The sequence below is a fragment of the Microcebus murinus genome, chromosome X (assembly GCF_040939455.1).
Source record: "Microcebus murinus isolate Inina chromosome X, M.murinus_Inina_mat1.0, whole genome shotgun sequence".
Taxonomy (NCBI): Eukaryota; Metazoa; Chordata; class Mammalia; order Primates; family Cheirogaleidae; genus Microcebus; species Microcebus murinus.
The window spans coordinates 118916571-118938542 of NC_134136.1; the positions used below are offsets into that span (position 1 = coordinate 118916571).

Below are 21972 nucleotides of genomic sequence, written 5' to 3' on the forward strand. Positions count from 1 at the left end.
TTTATTCTACCCTCCTAACTAATAGTTTAGATATATAATTCTAGGTTGGAAATAATTATCCTTTGGAATTTGTAAAGCGTTGTACCATTGCATTATTTCTCAAATTGTACATCTGTTGCATGTCCTTTCAACCTAACAACTCATAGCCTTCTCTTCAGTGAATTTTTCTAGAATTATTTCTTGAATTTTCTGTTTTCCTTCTTTTTTTTTAGCAGGGGGCTCTATTATTGATATATTAGACCTTCAGGACACAGTCTGTCATATTTTCTGTTTCTGTCTTGTTTGTTTTTTGGAAGATTTCCTCAACTTTTTATTTTTAAACTTTCTGTTAAATTATTCATTTCTCCTATCATACTTTGTTCTCTGAATTCATTTTTTTTCTAGACCTTCCTATTTGATCTCCTACATATACCACATACTCCCCAATGAAGGCAATATCTTCCCTTATCTAAGACTAGTACAAATTTTTTGAAGGATTTTTTCACCCCATGCATAGTTGTCTTTTTTTTTTTTTTCTTTTAGATTGCATTTTTCTATTTATGTTTCTCTCTTCTTGGCTAGAGGCTTTCTTTAGATGTCTGGTCATTCTTAGCTATGTATATTTTAAGATTGGAAGAACTGAGAACTGGAGGCTCTGAGCATGTGGGTGGGACTCTCTGAATATGATCTACATGGTCTTTATTGGAGAATCTGTATCTTTTTGGTCAGATTGCCTAAAAACATCCTGGATTGAGTGAGGGAGTTGAGAGAGCTGACTGCTTCTCAATTTACCCTAGTGCTCCTTATCTTACCCCATGTATCTTAAACCAGAAGTTAAAATCCTTCTTCAACTGATTATCAGAAAAATATTATCCCCCTTCCGGCATGTTTTCATCTAGTACTTTTGTGGCCTGGTTTTTATATTTAACTCTTTAATTTATTCTTTGAATTGTTTTAGTATATGATGTGAGTTAGAGATTTCAATTTTTTTTTTTCTTTTTAAAGGCATGGGGGTCTCTCTCTGTCACCCAGGCTGGAGTGCATTGATGCCATCATAGCCCACTGCAGCCTCAAACTCCTGGACTCAAGGGATCCTCTTGTCTCAGCCTTCTGAGTAGCTGGGACCACAGGCACACCACCATGCCCAGCAGAAATTTCACTTTTTTGCTTATATATATTAGCACTAGGGTGCTGGTGACATTATTAACTCCTCAGTGATTGGAAATGCCACTTGTGTCCTATGCTAATTCTTATATATACCAAGGTCTCATGGGCTTTCACTTATTTTCTATTCTAATTCTTATAACTTTATGATAATTTTGATATCTGATACAGCAAGTTCTCTTCATTACTTTGAATTTTTGTTACAAGTCTCTTTGCCTATTTAATTTTATGAAAGCATTTTCAGTAATATTTTCAATTTGCTTTCATTGTACAAATGTCTGAAATTCATAAATTACTTCATCTGTAAAAATCCCTATCATATTAGAATGTATCCAAGCTGCTGCCACTTTATTATCCTACTTCTGTTTCTCTTTTACTGCCTTTGTCTTTAAGGGAGTTGCTCAGTGCTAGCTATTTCTTGTAAGATCAACTGAGGATCTTAAAGTACTTAGCCCTCTACTCTAAGAAATTCTGATTTAATTGATATGGGATGGGATTCGCTTATCAGTTATTTTTAAAAGGCGCTCTCTACTAATTCTAATTTATGTATGTAACTTTAAGTTTACTTTTTTACCCTCACGTCACTAAACTTTTAGGTTGACAGTATCTAGTTTAAGTTTTTTAGAACTTTTTATGCCTCACAGTGGATTTAGGGGTATGGGTTTCCCTATTTTGGAATTGAGTTGGAGAAAAGTAATTGTGGGGTAGGATGTTTTGTTTTGTTTTGTTTTAATTGTATGAAAGGAAGTGTCACAGAAGAAATAGTTCCTTTCCTCTTTGAGGTGGCTAAGTTCTTAGTCATTCTTAGAAGTGAGGTCTCTTATGAGAAATAATCTGTCACATTCTGGGGTAACCTTGGAAAATCTTAATCCTCTGTTAATTTTAGTCTCTAAGGAAGGTCAAATTGATCCAAGGGGTTAGCCTAGATGCTGTTCAAATTCAAGTCTGAGATTTGACCTTGTTTTTACATTCTTGAACTCCTGAGTATAGGGAGGCCCAGATTTTAAAATTGTTTGGTCTTTAAAATATTACTATCTGCTGGGAGGTGGGTATGATGGGAAGCTTGTTATGAGGTTTCTTAAAATTTGCATTATTGATTTTAAATTGAGACATAATTGTGACTCATAATTATTTTCCCTCTTTCAGCATTATCTGCATACCAGAGGTACTACAGTTTACAATCTGACTACTGGAAGGTTAGTGCACATTTGTATGCCTAATTCATGTTTTGGGGGCAGATTATTGCTGCTTATACTCAAAATGAGTTGAACTCTTGCTTTTTTTCTTAATTACTTAAAAATATTACTTCTGGGGGAAGGGATTGGAAAAGGGAAATGAATATTATTTTGTGCTATCTTGTGTGAACTCTCTTGCATTTTATGTGACATTTTATTAGCCAAATATGTGGTAAGTTAAAATGAAGCAAAAACCAAACAAACAACAAAATAATTCCTTGGTTTTTTCTTTTTCCACCCACTCTTTGGAATTCTCTTTTTTTTTGAGATAGTCTCCCACTGTGGCCCCGGGTAGAGTGCAGTGGCATCATCATAGCTCACTGCAACCTCAAACTCCTAGGCTCAAACAATCCTCCTGCCTCAGCCTCCCAAGTAGCGGGGACTACAGGCACACACCAGGATGCCTGGCTAATTTTTCAGTAGCGTCTCTATTTTTAGTAGAGACAGGATCTCACTCTTGCTCAGGATGTTCTTGAACTCCTGAGCTCAAGCAGTCCTCCTGCCTTCGACTCCCAGAGTGCCGGAATTACAGGCGGAGCCACCAAGCCTGGTGGACCTGGTTTTCTTTTCTTAATTTGGTGCTTGGGAGTAAAAGAAGGCTGGAAGTGGGTATATCGGGCTAAAATGGGAAGATATGATAGGAAAGTTATTATATGATGAATTCTTTTTCTTGTTTAGTCTGTTTATAATTGGATCTATGAGAAGAGCTGAAGCTAACCATTTAAAAGACCTACCTAAATGAAGGACTGTGCATAGTGATGAATCATCCATTTTCTTAGTTTAAGCAGGTTAATTTTTCACATCATATTTACTTTTAAGTTGACCAATGGGGTTTCTTTATATGAATTGGCATTTCAGATTTTTTGTGGATTTTTTCTCTTGCCTAGTTTATCTTGCTTTTTGATTTGTAGAATTTTTAGAAGTAGGTACTTATTCCAGTCTTTGCAGGCTAGCTTTGTCTGGGAAAGTCCTTCAGCAGTCAACCTTTCTAGATATTAGGAAGGCTGAGTAGAAGTTTTAGAAACATATTTTGCTAATTTTTGTTCTTTTTTTTAGTGTATTGAAAATATCTTCTCCAATCTGTGGCTTATTTTTTGTTTTAAACTTTATCGAAGTATAACTGACATACTATAAAATTGAACTGTTTTAACCATGCAAATCAGTTATTTTTTTTTTTCTTAGTGAATTTTCAGAGTTGTGCAACTATACATGGTCATATTCATCTCCCCAGCATGAAACCTCATGCCCAACCCTAACCTCTGGTAACCACTAATCTACTTTCTGTCTCTCTATATTTGTCTTTTCTGGATATTTCATATAAATGGGTTCATATAATATATTGCCTTTATGACTGCTTCTTTCACTTAGTGTATATTTTCAAGGTTCATCCATATTGTAGCATAAATACTTTATTGTTTTCTTATTTTGCAATAATACAGTCATCCTTCAATGTCCGTGGGGGATTGATTCCAGGAATCAGATGATCCCCCCCCCCCCCATACCAATAGTTTGCTCAAGTCCTTTATATAAACTGGTGTCGGATTTGCATATAACTTGCATATATTCCTGTATACTTGAAATCATCTCTGGATTACTTATAGTAGGTGATAAAAGATAAATGCTTTGTAAATAGTCATTGTGCTGTTTTGCGTTTTATGTGTATTTTTTTATTGTTGCATTGTTTTTTGTTTTTTGGAAATTTTCAATCCATGTATGCAGAATCCATGGATATGGAGAGCTAACTGTATTCCGTTGTATCGGTATACCACATTTTATTTATTCATTTGTCAGTGGATTGACATTTGGGTTGTTTCTACTTTTGGGGTATTATAAATGATGCTGCTATGAACATCTGTGTACAAGTTTTTGTATAGACATAATATTTTCAATTCTCTTGGGTAGATACCCAGGAATGGAATTGTTGAGTTGTAAGTCTATATTTAACATTTTGAGAAGCTGCCAAACTTTTTTCCAGTGTAGCTATACCATTTTACATTTCTACCAACGTATGAGGGTTCCACTTTCTCCATATCCTTGTTAACACTTGTAATTATCTAGTTTTTGAGTGTAGCCATCCTAGTGGATGTAAAGTGCCATCTTATGGTTTTTATTTGCATTTCTCTAATGACTAATGACACTGAACATTTTTTCATGAACATATTAGGTATTTATAGATCTTCTTTGGTGAAATGCCTATTCAAACCCTTTGCTCATTTTTTACTTGAGTTTTTAAAATTATTGAGTTGTAAGAGTTCTTTATGTATTCTGGATACAATCCCTTATTGGATAGGTAATTTGCAAATATTTTCTCAAAGTCTGGGGCTTGTATTTTCAATTTCTTGATTCTGTATTTTGAAGTAGGTAGAAAGGTTTTAATTTTGATGAAGACCAGTTTATTGACTTTATTTTTTATTGCTTGTACTTTTTGTGCTGTACCTAAGAAATCTTTGCCTAACTCAAGGTCATGAAGGAGATATATTACTTAGTTTATTCAATTCTTCAGTGTTTTGCTTTTACCGAAAGCGCTGCAGTAAACAGTCTGGTAGAAATGTCTTTTCAGTTTTTGTTAGTGATTCTTTGGTATAGATTCCTTTAAAAATGGGACTGCTGGTCAGGCGTGGTGGCTCACTCCTGTAATCCTAGCACTCTGTGAGGCCGAGGTGGGCAGATTGCTCGAGGTCAGGAGTTCAAAACCAGTCTGAGTAAGAGTGAGACCTCGTCTCTATTAAAAATAGAAAGAAATTAATTTGCCAACTAAAAATATATCCAAAAAAATTTTCTGGGCATGATGGCACATGCCTGTCGTCCCAGCTACTTGGGAAGCTGAGGCAGGAAGATTGCCTGAGCCCAAGAGTTCAAGGTTGTGAGCTAGGCTGACCATGGCACTCTAGCCCAGGCTGTCTCCAAAAAAAAAAGTGGAACTGTTGGGTTGAAGGATATTTGCTCCTTTGGGATTGAACCATTATGCGAGTTCTTATTTCTTCATGGTCTTAATTAAGAATCTTTATGTTGGCAGACTTTTTGCCAGTTTGATAGGTGAGAAATGGTATCTTATTGTAATTTTAAATTGCGCTTTCTTAATTGTTAGTGAGATTGAGCTCTTTTAAAATTAAAAAAGACTATTTGCTTTTCTTTTTCTTTGAAATATTTGTTCATGTCTCTTGCCCATTTTTCTTTTGGGCTATTGTTGTCTTTCTGTTTTATGTAGCTATATTTTATGAATCAGGTATACTTATTTCTTGTCTGTGAGACTAGTTGCAGATATTGCAACTAATTTTTTAGTTTGCGATTTGTTGTTTTACTTTTGTGTGTGTATGTTTGCCCATGCAGATGTTTATTCCTATATAGACAAATTCATCAATCTTCTTCTGTCCTTGCACCTGCATTTGGAATCATAGAATAAATTTTTCTTCTTTCCGGGTGTTAAGAGAAATCCACCCACATTTTTTTTTAGTATTTGAGTGATTTAATTTTTTTTTTTTTTTTTTTTTTTTTTTTTTTTTTTTTTTGAGACAGAGTCTCACTTTGTTGTCCAGGCTAGAGTGAGTGCCGTGGCATCAGCCTAGCTCACAGCAACCTCAAACTCCTGGGCTCAAGCGATCCTCCTGCCTCAGCCTCCCGAGTAGCTGGGACTACAGGCATGCGCCACCATGCCCGGCTAATTTTTTATATATATATCAGTTGGCCAATTAATTTCTTTCTATTTATAGTAGAGACGGGGTCTCGCTCTTGCTCAGGCTGGTTTTGAACTCCTGACCTTGAGCAATCCGCCCGCCTCGGCCTCCCAAGAGCTAGGATTACAGGCGTGAGCCACAGCGCCCGGCCAGTGATTTAATTTTTTTACATTTAAATTTCTGATCCATTTGGGTCTTATCCTTGATTTATAGTGTGAGCAACATCTAAGTTTATCTCTTTCCTTATGGCTAATTATCCCAATGATATATTCTTTAAAAATTCATCTTTTTCTCCACTGATTTGAGATGTTGCTTTAATTGTGTGCTAAATATTCATATGCAGTTTTATCTATTTGTGGATTTTCTGGTTTGTTTTGTTAGTTTGTCACTTCATGAACTAATATGAAACTATTTTGCTTACAGAAGTTTTATGTTTTAACATAAGGTAGTATCTGGGCACCCTTTCCCCATTGTTCTTGTTTTTATGGTTTTTCTGGTTGTCCTTGGTTGCTTGTTTTTTCCAAATAAAAACTTTCTGATTAACTTACCTAGCTTCACAAAAATATCGGGTGACTTTTTTTCTCTCCAACTTTTTTGAGATATAATTTACATCATTTTAAGCGTATAGTTTGTTGAGTTTTGGCAATTATGTGTAACCATTACCATAATCAAGTAACAGAACATTTTGATCATTCGAAGTGCTCCCTTGTGCCTCTTTCTCAGTCTTAATCCCTGGTCCCAGGCAACCACTTATCTGTTTTCTATCCCTCTAATTTTGCCTTTTCTAGAATGTCATATAACTGGATTCAAATAGCATGCATTCTTTTGTTTTTGATGTCTTTCATAGTGTTACCGAGATTCATACTATTGAATATGATATTAGCTGTAGAGATACATGGTATATCTCATCCATGTTGTTGCATATATCAATATTGTATTCTTTTTAATCATTAAGTAGGGTTTCATAGAATGGATATGCCCACAATTTTTCTTTTTATCAGTTGATAAACATTTGAATTGTTTCCAGCTTTTGTTTAGATGAATAAAGTCCTGTGAACATATTTGTCTTTGTGTGGACATAAGTTTTTAATTTTTCTTGGTATATATACCTAGGATTTGGGAATGCTAGGTCACATTGCAATTGGGGGTTTAACTGCAGAACTATCTTTCAAAATGGTTGTTCTATTTCATATTCTAGCCAGTGATGAATGAGATTTCCCAATGTTCCATATCTTTGCTGGCACTTGGTATTGTCATTCTTTTTAACTTTAGCCATTTTAGTAGTATTGATTTCTTATTTTGGTTTTATTTACATTTCCCGGATGAAGTGACATGGAGCATCTTTTACATGCTGTTGGTCTTTTGTCTGCCTTATTTTGTGAGTTACCTGTTCATACCTTTTGCCCATTCTTTTTTTTTTTTTTTCTTAATTGAGTTGTATGACTTCTTTACATACTCTAGATAAATGCCTTCATCAGATATATGTTTTGGAAATACTGTCTTACAGTCTGTGGCTTGCCTTTTCATTTTCTTACCTATGTCTTTTAATGAGCAGCTATTTACCATTTTGGTGCCATTTAATCTTTCCTTCCTCTCCTCCCCTTCCCTCCCCTCCCTTCCCTTTCTCTCCCGTCCCCTCCCTCCCTCCCTTGTGGTTTTCGTGAACTGTTAAAAAATCTAAAAAATCTCTGCCTACCCCAAGATTATAAAGATTTCCTCATCCCTTTTTTCTAGAAGTTCTAGAGTCCTATCTCTTATATTTATTCTACGATATGTTTCAGGTTGTTTATAATGAAAGGTAGCATCAATGTTTTTTTTTAAATCTTTTTCCTCAAGAACATCATCATTTGTTGAAAAGAGTGTACTTTAAAATTCCAATTACCATTTCCTCTTTGAAAAAAAATCAATTAACCATTTAATATTGTGTTTCTAGATCCTCTGTTATGTCCCAGTGATCTCTATGTCGTATTTTTAAGCCATTATCACACTGTTTTGATTACTGTATACTTGAAATCAAGCATTATGTTTCCTGTATTCTCTTTCAAAATTGTTTTGGTTTTTCTAGGTTCTTTGCCTTTTCATGTAAAGTTTAGATGCAGTTTGTCAATTCCTCCTTCTAGGATTTTATTGGGACTGCATTATGTGCATAGAAAAATTTGGGGATAATTTGTCTTCAATAATAGTGTATTTGCTTGTCCATGAACATGGTGTTTTTCATCCTCTATTTAGTCTTAAGAGTCCATAGCCATATTTTATAGTTTTTATCACAAAATTTTAAAGTTTATTCCTATTTTTATTTTTTGATGCTACTGTGATTGGAGTGATTGTGAAGTTTTATTTCTAGTTGTTTATTGCTGTTATATAGGGACATAATTTATTATTGTATACTGACCTAGTATTTTGCTATCTTACTAAATTATATTCTAGTAGCTTTGCTTTAGATTTCTGAGGATTTTCAGTGTGCATGATCATGCTGTCGGTAAACACAGACAGTTTTACTTTTTCTTTTCTAATTTGTAGAAGCCCTTTAATTTTTTTTCTTGCCTCGTTGCACTGGCAAGGGCTTCTAGTATAATGTTGAATAGAAGGAGACCTGCTTGTCTTGTTCTGGATCTTTGGGAGAAAACACTCAATTTTCAATATTGACTATATTAGCTGTAGGGTTTTCGTAGATTTATATTGAAGACGTTTCCTTCTATTACTAGTTTACTTTGAGGTCTCTTCCCTCTGCCATCTGCTTTTTATTTTTATAATGAATGGTCTGAGGATATAGGAAGAAACAAACTAAGTTTCTCCTATACTTTCACAACACAGAACATTTCTGTAACAAAATATGTGAGGGGTTTTCCTTTACACACCAAGCAGTCAGTTCTGCAGTGAAACGATTGATTTCAATTCTAACACTGTCTACCTGGAGATAACATCAGATCTCATAGGCTGAAGGTCAGTCCTTCACTTCAGATGCCAGTCACTAGTCTGGGCCTCCAGAGAGGGGCTTACAGAACTCAGGAAATGTGTTTACTGGTTTATTATAAAGGATACATATGATGAGATGCATAAGGTGAGGTTATGTGAGAAAGCGTGATGGAGCCTCCATGCCCTCTCTGGGTGTACCACCCTCTAGGAACTGCCACCTGTACAGCTGCCACTTAAAGATATTAATGCTACTCATTTTAATTTTTTTCTAAACATCAATAAATTATATAACCGTTCTGTCTGTGAGCCAGTAAACATGCTTCGTGGTTGATCACATTCACGACTCAGTGATTTTTTTTTTTTTGGTATAATTGTCTATTTTTATGACTTTGTGATATTTTGTGTGATTTATATCCGCAGTGGATCATAAATTGATGAATGTGAGTATAGGATTGATTTTTGAATTGTGACTGAGATCAATCTCCCTGATTTTTAGTTGCACTCATCGCTTCAAACATAATCTCTATAGTTAGACCTTAAAAGATACAGTGATTTCCTACAGTACTAGTCCTCAGTTCTTCATCTGAAATTCTTGCATCCAGAACTTTGTATTATTGACAGGATTATATTTTCTTTTTATTGGAATTCAGAAAGGTATTAATGCATTTGCCATGTTACATAAAATTCCCTGGGACTTCTGGGGTGGCCTCCCACAGGCAACATATGACTGTACATTTCTACAGTCAGTTTGACTAATTGTATTAAGTGGGCAAGTAAAGGAAGACTTTCTGTCAGTTCAAATCTTCTTTTTCCTACCCAAATACTTTGTGGTTGACATATGATAAATTTTGGTTTTTAAAGAACCTTCTGGAGCTTGGAATGGACGACTGGAATTATTGATCTGTAATCCAGAATTTAAATCTTAACCTTTGTTTAAAATGTCAAGACCAAATAATGTTTATTATATAATTCAAATTTTTATTTTTTGGCATCATACATTTTTTTTTTTACTTCAGTACAAATGACACTGTCATTTGTGAAATGGTAAATATTTGTTAGTCCTCTTATGACTATTGTATCATACCATTATATCATGACTATTAGTGATTATAATAAATACTTTTCTAATGCAAGCTAATAACAAACAAGAGCAATAATAATTTATTCTGTAGACCATGTAGAAATGTCAAAATAATGAAAAAAAAAACCTAAGCTCATTCATGAGTTATAAAAGTTTAGAAATTGCTGTTATGGTTTATGGCAGGCGTCCTCAAACTACAGCCCACGGGCCACATGCGGCCTGCTGAGGACATTTATCCTGCCTGCTGGGTGTTTTTGCTGCCTGTCCTGCTTAGCAGCTAACTCGCCCTGGGCCCACCATGCGCATGTGTGGAATGTGCGCCGCACTCTCCAATGGCCCTCCAATGGTCTGAGGGACAGTGAACTGGCCCCTGTTTAAAAAGTTTGAGGACCCCTGGTTAATGGTATAAAAGAGAAATAGGAATCAAAAATTGTATGTACACAGTTAGTGCCGCTATGTATTTCAGTACACAAATAGAAGACTGTAAGGTTATGTTAAAATGTGACGTACTGGTGCTTATTGATGAATTTTACCTTGTGTAGTTTCCTAAACAGTCTGTGATATTCTTCTGCTTATAATTGTGATTTTTAAAATAAAGACTTATTTTTTTCCACTTGAATTTAAGAAAAGTTTTAAATTATGGAAGTAGTAGTGCCTATCTAATTGATTAAATATAATAGAAACATGGAAGGATGGAGAATAGTCTTTCAGTTTTAAAAAGAATAATTGGGGTATGGCATGGTGGCTCACGCCTGTAATCCTTGCACTCTGGGAGGCGGAGGCGAGAAGATTGCTTGAGCTCAGGAGTTTGAGACCAGCCTGAGCAAGAGTGAGACCCTGTCTATATTAAAAATAGAAAAATGAGCCAGATGCGGTAGCACACACCTTGTAGCCCCAGCTACTTGAGAGGCTGAGGAAGGAGGATCGCTTGAGGCCAGGAGTTTGAGGCTGTAGTCAGCTATGACGACCCCACTGCACCCTACCCAGGGTGAGAGTGAGAGATTCTATGTCCAAAAAAAAAAAGAAAGAGAGAAAGAAATTAAAAGAATAATTGACCTATTACAAGATATGCAGAATATATTATTTTGGTACATTGATTGATCAAAGTATTTCTAGGTACAGCTTTTCAAAACAGTGATCAGTTCATTAATTTTTTAAAAACCCTAATTTTATAATGGCTTTGATAGAGTTGGGCTAAAATTTAATTTGGGACACTGAAAAAATCAGTAAATTAACATATATACATGTCTATATCTATGTAAATATAGAAATCATGGGGCTTTATAATATCACTGCTGAAGAGGATCAAGTAGTATTTTAAGACCTCAAAGCTTGTAGAGATTAATTTACATATGTTTTCTGTATGCTTAATTATAAACAATTCTTGTTCTTAAAACAGATTCACTAAAAAGGTATAAATAATACCATTTTCCTGCCCATTTCAGTACATACTTGAAAATTGTAATGTTGTGTTTCTTACCAGCTCTGAAATTTGTGCTGACTTTTTTTCCCTTAATTAGGACTGATTAGGTAGGTTTTCTTCCGTATGGTTTTATTTTGTCTTAATGTTGCATTGATGTGGGATTATGGGTTAATTAATGTCAGGTAAGAGAGAGATGTTGAAGAGAGAATTAGTATATGGTAAAACTCAAGGTTCTCCTAATTCAAATTTATGTTTTAAATTTAGAAATATATTGAATATTTAAATATATCAGTCTTGAAGTGCTTCATAACATGAAAATATTTAGAACTTGTAGGGAACTGTACTAATTACAGTTCTGTGAATATTTCTGCAAATGTAATGCTTCGATTGAAAAAAATAATCCAAAACCTTTTTTGCCTAGAAAGGCAGAGGACATCAAGAAAATGAGATCTTTTAAGTGAGTGAATTTTAGTCAACCTCTTTTACTATGTTATTATAAGTAGAAAACTTATTTTACTGTCCAGAAGGTAGTTCAGACTATATTTAAGAAGTGATTTGGTATAAATTGAATCAGCAAAGTATCAAATTCCTTGATGAAAAATGTATCACAGGTTATTAAAGACAAAGATTGATTTATTTAGCAGCAGACCTTTCCTAAATAACTTATATGTTACTTTGCCTAGGCATGACTTAGGTTCCATCTCTACCATTTATAGACTTATTCTAGTGGAGGAGATAAATAGAATATCTGTAAATGGGTATGGGTATTCATTTAGAAACACGTATCAGACACCATAACTCTGAGTTTGGAAATGTGTCAGATAATACTTCTAGAATTAAAAGGTGAGTTAGTTTCTTTTCTAGAAGGAAAAGGTGTGTTAAAGGATGGATAGGAATTTGCCTGATTGAGAAGTGAGTTGAGGGAAGGACGGCAATGACTTTTTCAGGTAGAGGAAGCAAACGTGGTTTAAATCATAGAAATGTGTAAGAGTATGTTTTATTTATAGATCTGCATGTTATTTGTCTTGACTAAAGTGGTGGCTATGAGATTGGGAAAATTTCGCAATAGTCATAAAATGTGAAGGCCCTTATAAATCAGGCTAGGTTGCAGGGACTTTTCAGAGGGGTTTAATATAGAAAGTATTTGACACTTTCATGTTTGAGTTTTTTAAAGCTCATTGGCAGAGGTCTTGAAGGCAGATTGAAAGGGGGGAAATGGAGCCAGAGGCTAGAATTTGGGAGACAAGTTAGGAAATTGTTGAAATAGATAAGGTAGATAAAGTTGAGGTCCTAAATAACCTAGAGAAAGTCAGTAGGAATGGAGGGGGGATAGATTCAAAAGTTTTTAGATTGTAAAGTGAGTTCTGTGAATAGAATGAAAGTGGTTTATTGGTGGGAACGAGATTCAAGAAACAAAACAGGACTACTTTTTGGCAACTGGTAAGATTGCTACCACTGCAGTGTATCATTAGAGCATCAGACACTTTTGTTCATGTAGTTTCAGTTATTTATAGTATATATAAACAGATGGAGGTAACCAGAAAGAATTTGGAAATTCATGTCTCCATAATCTTCATTCTCCCTGCCCCCCCATTCCCACCTTTTAGGCTCCCAGTAGGCTTAATAGCGGAATCTCCTCTCCACCTCCCACTGTGTATTACTAGCTTTGTGGAATTAGTGTCATAGCACAATATGATGAGATTAAGACAATTGATATTTTTCTCATAATTTGGCATGATTTTATTTCTTTATATCCTAGCATAAAAATACAGTTGTCATCAGAGATGATTACTGGAATATGGGATGCTTGGTGGTAGCTACAATCAAATTGCTATTCCACAATAACAATTGTTATTCTACAATAACAGAATTACAATAATTGTAATTCTACAATTCCAATTGTTATTCCCAAATTGGCAATATTACAACAATAATATCTTGATAATCTCATTGTTTATGGCCTAATTAAGGTAGTTCCCCTTATCCATGGGGGATATGTTCTAAGGCCCCCAGTGGATACCTGAAACTGCATGTAGTACCCTATCTATATATTACTGTTTTTCAGTCTGAAAACCGAGATGGCTACTAAGTGATTAACAGGCAGGTAACATATTCAATGTCAATATGTTAGACAAAAGGATGATTCATGTCTGAGGCAGGGTGTGGTGGGACTGAGCGGGATGGGTGGCTCAAGAAGATACAAGATTTTAACACGCTACTCAGAATGGCATGCGATTTAAAATGTATGAATTATTTATTTCTGTAATTTTCTTTTTAATATTTTTAGACAACGGTTGACTGCAGGTAACTTGGAACTGTGGAAAGTGAAACTGCAGATAAAAGGGGCCTACTGTAGTTGTCCTAAATGCCTCCTATTGACTTGGATCTTGTCTAATAAAAATTTTAGAAGCTTTACTATTAATTTTACTAACATTCTGTTTTGATAACATCCTCCCTCACTTTGAGAACCAGTTGTCTTCTCACTGGTACTACTTACTGCTGTGTGTTGCTAGGACAGTTGGTCTAAACTTTCCTCAAGAAAAGCCCAAATCATGGTGAATAGAAAATAGGTCTGTCTGCGTTCAAGTTGGGGGGTGGGAGTGTTCTGATCTTGAACTTACTGGCACTTTACTCTGGTCTTTAAAGCTTGTTTCTTTTGATATGTTCCTGACTGCCACAGCAATCTTTGCCCAATCGGGTTTTTACGTAGGATTGCTGTTTGTCACTGTTGGGTGAAAATACTTTTTCCTTTTCCAATTTGGGCCTAGCAGTTTGGGGCCTGCAAATTAACTGACTGTAGACAGATTAATAGCAAAAAAATTGGACAGACGCGGTGGCTCACATCTGTAATCCTAGCACTCTGGGAGGCTGAGGCTGGCGGATTGCTCGAGGTCAGGAATTCGAAACCAGCCTGAGCAAGAGCGAAACCCCTGTCTCTACTATAAATAGAAAGAAATTAATTGGCCAACTAATATATATAGAAAAAATTAGCTGGGCATGATGGCACATGCCTGTAGTCCCAGCAACTCGGGAGGCAGAAGGATTGCTTGAGCCCAGGAGTTTGAGGTTGCTGTGAGCTAGGCTGATGCCACGGCACTCACTCTAGCCTGGGCAACAAAGTGAGACTCTGTCTCAAAAAAAAAAAAAAGAAAAGCCAAAGTTTATTTACCCTGTACTGAGAGGTGTACTTGAGTAGCTCTGAATAACCAGAGATGAAGGTTCATATACCAACAAAGCAGTGGTGGTGGTGGTTTAACAGGGTATAAAGTATGGAATAGCAGTTTTAGATTCACAGCAAAATTGAGAGGAAGGTACAGAAATTTCTCGTATACCCCTTTCCCCCCTACACATGCATAACATCCCCCACCAGAGTGGTATATTTGTTACAGTTGATGAACCTACATTGACACGTCATTATCATCCCGAGTCCATAATTTACATTAGGGTTCACTGTTGGTGTAGTACATTCTGTAGGTTTGGAATGACATGTTCACTACTGTAGGGGAGGAAAAAATACCTTTTTTAACAAGGCCTGTTTGTTCATATTCTTTTCTGTGTCCTTTCATCTTTAGAGATAATAGGTATAGGGAAAGCACCTCTCACAATGAGGATCTTGTCAATGAAAAAAAAGCCAAACTCTGTAAAATAATTTTAAAGAGATTTATTCTGAGCCAAATTTGAGGACCTTGACCTGGAGCCACTCCTAAGAAGCCTTGAGCAAGTAGACTCCATGTGGCAGGGTTACAGTTTGGTTATATACATTTGAGGGGGACAAGGGTTACAGGTAAAGTCATAAATCAATACTTGGGAGGCATACATTGGCTTGGCCCAAAAAGGTAGGCCATCTGGGGGGGGGGGTTTGCAGGTTACAGGTGGATTTAAAGATTCTTTGGCTTGTAATTGGTTAAAGACATGAAGCTTTGTCTAAAGGCTTGGAATGTTTCAATTTATGGAGCTGTTATCAGAGGTAAGCCTGGGGACATACATTTGTTGTGTAAATTGAGGACCTGCAGGTTTGTCTTGAATACCCTTAGGACTGTTAATGGGTTACAAAGGATGTCCCCAAGAAGGGAGGGGGGAATGATGAGGCATATCTGACCTCCCTCCTCCTGGCAGACAATTTAGTTTTAGATATTCCTTTGGCCACAAGGGGGTCCATTCAGCCAGCCGGTGGTGGGAGGGTGAGCCTTAAAATTTTATTTTTGTTCAGTTTTAAGACCTGCTTCAGGGGAGAATGGTGGGGAAAGGTCAGGAAAATCCTTCCTGCACATGCTGTTTCTCAAATTCCTTCAGCTTAAGTATTCAGTATGCCAAGATGCTATATTTTGGAGTAGTGTGTCTTGAATCTTGTCATTATCTTCCCAGTGCCTATAACTCTGCTGTGACTCATAATAGGTGCTCCATAAATATTTGAATCACTTTGTTTGCTGTTACAAAACAGTGAGATTTAATCCCTAGTGAATAGATAGGAACCATGCCTTACACTAATTCTGTGTCACCTAAGAGAACTGAGCACCCAGGCTTAAATACTGGGTGATTTGATTTAGTAAACCTTCAGGCATCTGCTATATGAAAGCATACCACTGTATTTGGTGATGACAGGAAATAAGAGGCACATGATTAGCACTTCTGTCTTTGTGGCATTTGTGTTTGATGGGATGCAGTTTAGTCAATATACAAATAACAAAAATACAGTAGTTAAAAGTGAGCTCTGGGGGCTGACCTATTAAAAGATTTATTTCCTATGTCCCCTACTTCGTACCTGTCGCCTAGAGCAAGTTGCTTATTCCCTGATCCTCAGTTTCTTCATTCTATAAATGAAGCCCTCTAGCACTTTATAGGGTTGTTAGAACCTTTAAAAAGAGATGATGGTGTTTTTCGTAAAACTATGTTCTTTTTGTTACTTAGTAATGTCAGATGATAGAAACATTGTACAGACACCAAATTTAGAGGTCAGAAAGATCCCCTCTAGTTTGAGATGGGATAAGCAGCAAAGCTTCATGGGGAAGGTGGCATTTAAATAGATCTTGAATAATTTATAGAATTTAGGGTGGCAGGGATAGGGTAAGATTTCCTATAGGGAGAAGGATGAAGTATGAACAAAGTAAGGAAATTGGGAGAATGTACTGTGTCCCAAAAGCAGAAATGCCTGGCAATAAACTTCTATTTCTACCCCACCCCACCCCACCTTCTCTGGGCAGTTGCCTAAATTGGTAAAAGCTGTTGAGACCTAAGCCTTACTTCCTCCTTGCCCTATCCTCCCCCATTGTCTTCCAAATCTTGACTTTCTGGGTAGAATACCTCTTGACTTTGAATTAACTACTGCATTCTGAATATCCATATCCATGCTTCCTCTCCCACCCCCTGGATTGCTTACTTCTTGAGAGTGAGGGAAGTATATTATTATTCAGTTTGTCTTATTCAGCCCTCAAGTATTGACTCTGACACTTAAATATGGATTTTTTAATTTTATTTCGGCATATTATGGGGGTACAGATTTTAAGGTTTCAATAAATGCCCTTCCCCCCCTCCTTCCATAAGTCTGAGTTTCCAGCATGATCATCCCCCAGATGGTGCACATCTCACTCATTATGTATGTATATACCTGCCCCCCTCCCCCCCTAAATATGGATTTTTGAAATGGATGTTGTCTGAGACCTTTGTGACTCTGGGAATTTAGGAATACCCCTGTAGCATAATTTCCTAATTTGGAAAATTGGGAGTAATGCTGACTTAAATTACCATATTTATTGCATTTTATGATGTACTTAAACTTTTTTTTAAGTGTTTCTAGAAAGGTACTTAGAATTCAAAGGAAAAGCACAGTGGAATCCTAGAACAAAGTTTAGCATTAAAAAAAATACATGCTAAGAAAGTCACTAGGCTCTTTACATTTTGGGCTTTAAACGTTATCAATTATCATTGTCCCAAATCATTTACTGACTGCAATTCTTTTTTTTTTTTTTCTTTTTTTTTTTTCTTTACCACTAGGACCAGGTGAAACTGACTGCAATTCTGGGATAAGTACCTAGTTCCCTCACCCCTAGGGAAAAATGACTAAGGAATGTTCCACACTGTCTCCCAGAGATCCCCAGTATTGAATCCCAGTTGCTCACATCCATAATCAGCTGCACAATGCATCCTTTATTGGCTTCCTTTTTTTCCCTGCCTCACTTCTCTGTTCCCTTACAGGTGTTTTCCTAGGCCCAAACTATTTGTACTAAAACATTTGTTTCAGGCTCTGCTTGTTGGGAAATGCAACCCAAGACAGTATGACAGGAGGCATATTAATAGCTTGAAAATTTTGAACTTTTAAAATTCAGAAAAATGTGTGACTTAAAACTTAGAAATTTAGAGAAATTTGTTCACACAGGTAAATATGAAAGCTTTACTTTGTCAACAGAAAAAAGCCAAACTCTGCAAAATAATTTTAAAGAGATTTATTCTGAACCAAATTTGAGGACCATGACCTGGAGCCACTGCCAGGAGGCCTTGGGCAAGTGGACTTTGTAAGGTTTTTCGGCGGTGGCGAAAAGAAAAGAGACACAGAAAGAGAAAGAGTAGGGGGGCCAAACCATGTGGCTTTATTATACACTCGTGGACGAGGTTCTGGGGCCCCAAGCAGGGGCCCCGGTAGTCGCCGCAGTTTGAAGAGGCTGAGGCCTTTTATACCCTTTGGGCGGGGCTAGGGACTTGTGGCCGGAAGAGCTGGGATTCTCTATTGTGACCTTGGAAGGTCATAGAGAAATAGGAGGGGCTGGAGGTATTGTGGAATCCAGGAGCGAATCCAGGTGGAGATCTGGGTGTGGTTCCTCTCAGTGGGGCCTGGCAGTTTGTCCTTGACAGGTCAGGTCACTAAGCGTTTTCTTTTTCCATCTAGAGAGGGGAGGGGGCCCCTGCCACCAGCCTTACAGACTTGTTGTGGCTGGGTTACAGTTTGGTTTTCATACATTTCAGAGACAGGGGTCCGACGTGGGAGGCATACATTGGTTTGGCCCAAAAAGGTGGGACATCTCAAAGTGGGGAGCTTACAGGTTATAGGTGTATTTAAAGATTCTTTGGATTGTAATTGGCTAAAGACTTGAAGCTTTGTCTAAAGGCTTGGAATGTTTTAATATAAACTGTTTACCAGAGATAAGCCACCATTTGTTGCAAAAAGGTTTGTCTTATATACCCTTAGTCCTGTTAAGGGGTTACAAAGGAAGTTTCCAAGAAGGGAGGGGGGCATGATAAGGCGTGACTGACCTCCCTCTTCCTGGCAGGCAATTTTGCTTTAGGATATTCCTTTGGCCACCAGGGGGTCCATTCTGTCAGCCTGTGTGTGTGTGTGAGGGGGGGCGGCGGGGGTTTGAGCATTTTAGTTCACAACTTTTCTTTATTTTTTAAGTAGGGAAGATTTACTAAAGCAGATTTGCTTGATTTTTTTTTTTTTTTTCTCCAACTAGGTAGTCAAACATTTGCCCTTTTTGAAAAATAGCTAGTTCCTATTTGGAGGCCAGATGTCAAAATTAGTCAGGGGAGGTATTGGCATCTGTTTGTTTTATACTGCAAGAGGAGTTAGTGATGTTTAAAGCCCAAAATGTTAATGACTAGATGTTGTTTTGGCTTATGATTTTTTTTTTAAATACTAAAATTTGTTCAAGGTTTATATTGGGTATTTCATTTACATTCTAACTATACTCCAGTTAGAGGGTAAAATTAAATCCAGTTCAAGAAGCAGAAAAAAACCAGAGAAAGAATGCAGAAGCAAGCAATAGAGAATAGGGATATAACATAGTCCAAGCATTTTCTCATTCCTGAAGAATCGATTTTTATTTTAGATTTGCCCATAGAATTATGTTGGTAAATTTTAAAATTTCAGGACAGGTTTGATCAACTAGAAACCACAATATCTCTCTGAGTTGATTGGATTCATCACTGTTATTTTGGTGTTTTAAAAATATAATGCATGATAGAGTTTTAAGAACTTAAAACATCTTGGATACCATATTTTACATGAATAACATCGTAATATGTTAGATATATTTTCTCTAAAAGTTTCTTTTTCCTTTCTTTTACAGAATGCTGCCTTTTTATATGGTCTTGGTTTGGTCTACTTCCATTACAATGCATTTCAGTGGTAAGTTGATGTAACACTAATAACTCCAGTTATTTTCATTAAATGGCTTGGGTTTTTTTTGTTTGTGTTTGCTTGAATTGTGTGTGTGCACATGTGTATGTAATAAATATAAAATATTTTAGTGTCAGTAAACCCACATTTTTCAATAATCTCTTGAAATGATTTGATTAGTCCTTCAAAGGTACTGACCCTCCTTAGATTATTAAAGTTGTGTGTGTTGTTCCTAAAATAATCTGGTATAAGATTCTGTTTTAAAGGAGACTTAGATTAGAAAGCTTCTTGGAATTTCTCAGTCATTCATTATCACCTGGTGATCCACCAGGTTATTTGAATTGAGAATTGACTATGATCACAGGTCTCCAAGATCTGTGGGTGATCTTTGGTGACCAATATTTTTACCTTTTCAAATCTAGACAAAATTGACCACTTCTCCTTGCCACACATCGACCGCCACTTTCCAATTTCCGGTAACTAGGTACCAGATTATAAACTCTCAGTTTTCTGTTCTATAAAATAATGGTACCACTTCAGAGTTGAAGATTAAATATGATAGTAATATATAATATTTTATAAACTGTAAAGTGTAGTGCCTTGTTATATTATGGCCTTTGCCCCATTGTTTTTCTGTTTGTCAGACAAAACAATAGCATGCTCTAATGGAAAAAACATAGGATTTAAGTTGGAAGATTGGTATTCTGGTCACAGAACTGCCCCAATTACTGTGTTTCCCCGAAAATAAGACCTACCCATAAAATAAGTCCTAGCAGGATTTCTAAGCATTTGCACAATATAAGCCCTACCCCGAAAATATGACCTAGTGATGGGCATGGCTACGCAGCATATCTGCACAACCCATGCATTTCATGACAGAGCAGTAAAGAAGATGAGCAGCCCTTCTCATCTGCCCCATGAGAGCTCTATTGCTCAACATGAGAGAGTGGGGGCAATGGTTTTGAAGGAAATAGAGTCACAAGAAATTCAGGATGGAATTCAGGGTTTGGAGAGTTATGATGATGTTCCAGAAGATGACGACTTAACTATATTTGAATAAATGTAGATTGTTGTACCGTACTTAAAAAAAATAACACACCCGCTGAAAATAAGCCCTAGGGTGTCTTCTTGAGGAAAAATAAATATAAGAACCTGTCTTATTTTTCGGGAAAACATGGTAGTTTGATCTTGAATTAACTTCTCTGGGTCTGTTTCCTCGTTAGTTTAAAAAAATAAAACCAAAACTACATAGTAATAACATAACCCTTCTATATTACAGAGTTTTGATGATCAAATGGGATAATGTACATTTTGTAAACTATAAAGCCTCATGTAGACATCTTTTATTTGAAATGTATGTGACTTTGTCAGAGTCCCTTCTGTGCTCCAGAATTTTAAGCTGAGTGAGTGCTGCGAAAATCCAAAGAAGAAGATTGAACATTTAGCCAAAGGTTACAACTCTGCCATATACCTGTTAGGCCTCCTGAGTATTTATTACAGAACTTTTATATATGCATTGGCAGTGATTTGATATAGTTTCCCTAAAGATGAAACTTTAGATGTGGGTGACTTTTCCTAGTATCCTTTTTCTTCCCTCTTAACTTTTGTTCCTGTTGGCTTTTGATCATGTATGGAAGCACTGCATTGTTAGAGAACACCTGTGTATATAGAGTATTATAATTATTCAGATCACTGGTTTTCTTTGTAAACTTTACAAAGTTGTAATCAATCTTTATAAAGAAGCTTTGTAATTGTTTTTCTCTTAAATTATCCCTCCAGTGATCCTGAAGTAAGCCTCGTAATTTCATGTTCAGTGTATCATATTTAAAACCAAGGATAGATTAGGACTGTTCTAAAATCTTTTAGTTCCTGAAATATGCTATTCATAGAATTTAAAATTCTAAACTTTTAGACTCAGAAGTGGTCTTAGAGATAGTATAGTTTTTTCCCCCCTTAATTTTGTAGATAGAGAAAGCAAGATGTGTGTAAGTCAGTATTACATAACGGCTTAGTGCCAGAAGCAAGCTTATGCTCAGATTCCTCAATCAAATATTTTTTTCTATTTTACTAAGTTTCAAGTTTGAAGATTGATAGGTAGTTATTTTTTAATCAGTTTTATAGTTCTCTTGGGCATATTGATACAGTCTTAATGGCAAGCTAGAAATAATTCAGGTGAAACCAAAGGTCAGGAACTCCATTCACGTTAGGAATGGATACCTCATACCAGCAAGTTTTCACATACCTGTGGTAACTTGTGAGCCTCCCTATGGATGGAAGATAAGAACATATAATTAGTAGGGAGGTAAAGCTGTCATCAGTTCCAATTTTGATTGTTTTAATAAATATGTGACCATGTTAAGTTAGGGGGCTTATAGCTATGTAAAATTATT

General features: G+C 36.2%; 1 protein-coding gene across 10 annotated transcripts in view; it reads left to right on the top strand.

The window, feature by feature from the left end:
- KDM6A (lysine demethylase 6A) overlaps window positions 1-21972 on the top strand; it is a 194811-nt gene that overhangs the window by 85725 nt on the left and 87114 nt on the right. For all 10 annotated transcript variants that reach the window (XM_012754078.3, XM_012754081.3, XM_012754080.3 and 7 more), the window contains exons 4-5: window positions 2290-2339; window positions 19533-19591. In XM_012754078.3, the coding sequence (XP_012609532.1) occupies window positions 2290-2339; window positions 19533-19591 (109 nt within the window). The remainder of the gene's footprint in view (window positions 1-2289; window positions 2340-19532; window positions 19592-21972) is intronic.